Raw genomic sequence first — 5,422 nt, 5'->3', positions numbered from 1 at the left:
AGAACATTTAGCTGAGATGCCTGACATGATAAATTCCAGTGACAATACTCAGAATTCTCAAGATACTCCAGAAATAGCTACCGGTATAGTGGATATATTAGAGCAAGGTCCTGGGGAGAATCTGCCTGAAGATGTACCAAACAACATATGTGTTGAAAGCTCCAAATGTTTAGTATTAAGTGAGAAGCCGAAAGACTCTTTGACTAACAAACACACTAACAGAAATGGACAAAATAATGAACATATTGTTAATACTAAGGTTAATCTAACATGTAAATCACAGAAAGAAATGGATAAGCCTGAAAATAATTCTAAATTGGGTGAATCCATAGAACCTTTTCAATATTTAAAGCAATTATCTGTTGAATCCACAGAACATTCGCTGTATTTAGGGCAAGTGTCTATGGAATCTGCAGAGCCTTCTAAATGTCTGGATGAATTGCCTGTTGGTTCTGTAAAGCCTTCTCAGTGTCTGGGTGAATTGCCTGTTAAATCTGCAGAGCCTTCTCAGTTTCTGGATGAATTGCCTGTTGAATCTGCAGAGCCTTCTCAGTGTCTGGATGAATTGCCTGTTGAATCTGCAGAGCCTTCTCAGTGTCTGGATGAATTGCCTGTTGAATCTGCAGAGCCTTCTCAGTGTCTGGATGAATTGCCTGTTGAATCTGCAGAGCCTTCTCAGTGTCTGGATGAATTGCCTGTTGAATCTGCAGAGCCTTCTCAGTGTCTGGATGAATTGCCTGTTGAATCTGCAGAGCCTTCTCAGTGTCTGGATGAATTGCCTGTTGAATCTGCAGAGCCTTCTCGGTGTCTGGATGGTTTGTCTGTTGAATTCACAGAGCCTTCTCCGTGTCTGGCTGAATTGCCTGTTGAATCTGCAAAGCCTTCTCAGTGTCTGAATGAATTGCCTGTTGAATCTGCAGAGCCTTCTCCTTGTCTGGCTCAATTGCCTGTTGAATCTGCAGAGCCTTCTCAGTGTCTGGATGAATTGCCTGTTGAATCTGCAGAGCCTTCTCAGTGTCTGGATGGTTTGTCTGTTGAATTTGCAGAGCCTTCTCCTTGTCTGGCTCACTTGCCTGTTGAATCTGCAGAGCCTTCTCAGTGTCTGGATGGTTTGTCTGTTGAATTTGCAGAGCCTTCTCCTTCTCTGGCTGAATTGCTTGTTGAATCTGCAGTGCCATCTCCGTGTCTGGCTGAATTGCCTGTTGAATTTGCAGAGCCGTGTCTGGCTGAATTGCCTGTTGATTCTGCAGAGCCGTCTTTGTGTCTGGCTGAATTGCCTGTTGAATCCACAGAGCCATCTCTGTGTCTGGCTGAATTACCAGTTGATTCCGCAGAGCCGTCTCCGTGTCTGGCTGAATTACCAGTTGAATACGCAAAACCGTCTCCGTGTCTGGCTGAATTGCCTGTTGAATCCGCAGAGCTGTCTCTGTGTCTGGCTGAATTGCCTGTTGAATCCCCTGAACGTTTTCAGTATACAAACAAAACTACTGATTCCACAAAAATACAAAATCCTGACAAAGTACCTATTGAAAATGGTTATTTTTTTAAACCCCCAAGTCAGAGTGATTCAGTTTCTGAATCTGTAACAGATCAAACCAAAAATTTGCACACACTATGTGAAGAGCAACAAAGGAAATATAAGACTACTAAAGCAAAAACTCTTAATATAAATAATAACTCAAAAGAAATTCTGCATTCTCAATCTGCATTTAGTTCCTCAAATGGTGAAACTGTTGATGTGGAGGATGATGAAGGAATACATAGCCATGACGGCAGCGATATAAGTGATAACATATCAGAAAGGAGTGATGATTCTGGGTTAAATGGGATGCCATCAGTACAAACTAAAGAGATTAAAGCTGCTGAATTGTCCCTGAGCTCTATGGAAACAAATATTTCTAAAGACAGATACGTATGTATTTTTTGTGATCGTTCCTTAAAAGAGGTGGACTATACAAAACACTTAAAACGTCATTTGGTTAATGTGTATTATTTAGAAAAAGCTGCAAACGATCAGACCTAAAAGGTTAAGATTGGTAAATTTGATTTGTAGATCTCAAACTTGTTTCAGAGTAAAAACATGTCTATAGTTTTCTCTGCTGATCCAGATTTGTTATTTTTGGCTATTGGTAATGGATTTCCATCAGTGTTTCAGTATTTACATGTTTTTTTAAAAAAATATATGCAATTATTTTGAATCTTTTATTTAAACATTTCCTTTTTTTTTTTTTTTCTTCTTAAATAAAACATCCAGATATCTTAGAGAGAGCTTACGAATATACATTTACTTATTATACCACATTAATTCAGATATAGGTAGTGCTATACTGTGTCATATTTTTAGGTTTGAGAAGTGAGCACTTTTTGTGAAGAGTGGTGGTCTAGGCCAGGACTTACTAACTATATATATATATATATATATATATATATATATATATATATATATATATATATATATATATATATATATATATATATATAAGAATTAATTGTAAGATGATATAGAGCTGCCTTCAAAAGATCCTAAGTTTTGTCATTTTTCCAAGCCTTAGTTTAGGTGCACCAATAGCTAAGTGTACTTTTTCCAATACCAGATGTTCTTGCATCTTGTTACATGTTGGTTAAAACAGAAACATACTGTGTATGTATGTGTATATATATATATATATATATATATATATATATATATATATATATATATATATATTTATGTGTGTGTGTGTATGTATGTATGTATATGTATGTGTATGTATGTGTGTATATATATATATATATATATATATATATATATATATATATATATATATATTTGTGTGTGTATTAGGGCTGCACGATTAATCACGGATGCGGTTTTAAACCGCTATTAATCGCACCGGTTTTAAAACCACAAGAGTACTCTATTTTTTTGGGAAAAAAATCTTCAGATGTTTCTGTACTGCATTGATTTGTATGTGATTTCTTGCAAACCAGCTCCAATCTAGTGGTTGCTTTTAGCACACATTTGTAAAATGGCTGCTTTACTTTTACTTTCTGTTTGTGATCTCAGTAGCAACCGATCATTCTATGGAAGTCTAAAAGCAGAGCCCATGCAGGAGACTGAAGAGGAGGGAAAGCCACTTACTTATATTTCCCCCTAGGGACGTCTGCAGTCTGAAACTTAGTGTATGTAATCATTATGGAACCTCCCACACAATATACTGCTCTCTGAGAAATGGCTCAAATGCATAGCAGATGCATTTAACTTCATGGCTGCCAAAAAGTCTAAAACTGCAGTCCCCTCTGCTAGCTAGCTGCTGGGTTAACTACATCTACAATTTATTTGATATCAGTAAGGCACAGCATTTCTGTAAGGAGCAGCCCCCCACCCCTACTGCTATAGGAGGACAGGAGCAAGGCTCATTTTCAGTCAAGATAAAATATTTTTTCATGTAATTGGCAAGAATCTATGATCTAGTGACGCATCCGATTTACAATCCTACCAGGAGGGGCAACATTTCCTAAACCTCAAAATGCCTATAAATACACCCCTCACCACACCCACAATTCAGTTTTACAAACTTTGCCTGCTATGGAGGTGGTGAAGTAAGTTTGTGCTTGATTTTTTGTTTTTCTTCTATGATAAGCGCTTTTAAGCATTCTGAAGCCCATTTCCTCTCAGACTACAGTGTTTGTCAGAGGGATGTGAAGAGAGTATCGCCTATTGATTTTTATGGTTTCTCTTGTGGGAAATCTTTTCAAGGGTTCTCTGTTATTGGTTATAGGGATTCATCTCCTACCTCCCTTTTTCAGATGGACAATATACTCTTATATACCATTACCTTTGCTGATAGTTTTCAGTACTGGTTTGGCTATCTGCTATATGTGGATGGGTGTCTTTCGGTAAGTATGTATCGTTATTTAAGACACACTCAGCTATGGTTGGCGCTTTATGTATTTATATAAAGTTCTAAATATGTGTTTACTTATATTTGCCATGAGTCAGGTCTATGTATATTTCTCTTTACATTCTAGCAGTTTCAGTATGGGAATCATGTTTTAGGAATTTATTTAAAAAAATATATATTTTCTTATCTGTGGTTTAGTCTTTTTTTCCAATTTGACTTGTTTCTCTAAAAATTTGCAGGCAAATTTAGGCTTACGAGGGTGCAAAATGCTGTTATTTATTACGTCATTTTTGGCACGAGATTTTTTTGGCGCGAATGTGCGTCTATGATGACGCAGGTTCGTAATTTCCTGCGTCTTAGTTGACGCCAGGTTGTTTGACGTGAAGTTGCGTCTCTTATGACGCGAGTTGTAATTTCCGGATTTATTTTTTATTTTACCCCACTTGCAATATGGTCCTTGCCTTCTTTATACTCAGAAGGCTATGCTATTTGCTTTTTTTGCCTATTTTAGCATTTGCATTTTTTCCCATTCCTGAAACTGCTATATGAGGATATTTTATTGTTTATTTTTTCTTTTACATTTTACAAGATGTCTCAATCTGATCCTGTCTCAGAAGCTGCTGTAGGAACCCTGCTGCCTTAACACAGTTCTACCAAAGCTAAGTGTATCTGTAAGCTAGTTGAGATTATATCTCTGGCTGTATTATGTAATAGTTGTCATGATAAGCTTTTGCATGCAGAAAATGTTTCTATTAGTATTGTAACTGTTAGCCTTCTGTATCGCATCAGCAATATATGTCTGCTATTCCGCCTTCTAATAAACGTAAAAGGTCTTTTAAAACTTCTCATGATACTGATTAATTTTGTAATGACAGACAACATACTGATATATTCACTTCTGATGAGGATCTCTCTGACTCAGAAGATCCTGCTTTTGACATTGATAAATCAACTTAATCTTTTTAAGATTGAGTATATTAGTTCTTTGTTGAAAGAAGTATTGATTACTTTGGATATTGAGGAGTCTGGTGCTCTTGATAACAAATCCAGTAAACGTTTAAATTCTGTTTATAAACCTCCTGTGATTACTCCTGAGGTTTTTCCTGTTCCTGATGCTATTTCTGATGTGATAACTAAGTAATGGTCTAAGCCTGGTACTTTTTTCCCCTTCTTCTAGGTTTAAAAGGTTGTACCCTTTGCCAGTGGCTAAATTAGAGTTTTGGGGAAAAAGTCCCAAAGGTTGATGGGGCTATTTCTACTCTTGCCAAGCGTACTACTATTCCTATGGAAGATAGTACTTCCTTTAAGGATCCTTTAGATAGGAAAATTGAATCTTATCATAGGAAAGCCTATTTACATTCTGGCTATATTCTCGGGTCTGCCATTTCTATGGCTGATGTTGCGGCTGCATCGACTTTTTGGTTGGATAGCTTAGCACAACGGAAAAAAGTTTCTGATTTGTCTAGCTTTGTTTGCTTCAATATGCTAATCATTTTCTCTGTGATGCTATTTTTGATATAATTAAGATTGATGTTAAA

The 5,422-nt window shown here is 36.7% G+C and overlaps 1 protein-coding gene across 1 annotated transcript in view; it reads left to right on the top strand.

The window, feature by feature from the left end:
• REST (RE1 silencing transcription factor) overlaps positions 1-2,262 on the top strand; it is a gene marked incomplete at its 5' end in the record, with an annotated part of 3,152 nt that extends 890 nt beyond the window's left edge. The window contains one exon of the mRNA XM_053700741.1: positions 1-2,262. This exon is cut by the window's left edge and continues 890 nt beyond it. Within this exon, the coding sequence (XP_053556716.1) occupies positions 1-2,023 (2,023 nt within the window).
• Between the last annotated feature and the right edge of the window lie 3,160 nt (positions 2,263-5,422).

Source organism: Bombina bombina, chromosome 2 (genome assembly GCF_027579735.1).
Source record: "Bombina bombina isolate aBomBom1 chromosome 2, aBomBom1.pri, whole genome shotgun sequence".
In the NCBI taxonomy this organism is placed as follows: Eukaryota; Metazoa; Chordata; class Amphibia; order Anura; family Bombinatoridae; genus Bombina; species Bombina bombina.
The sequence above is the reverse complement of the archived record's forward strand: the minus strand, read 5'-3'. Positions and strand labels throughout refer to the sequence as shown.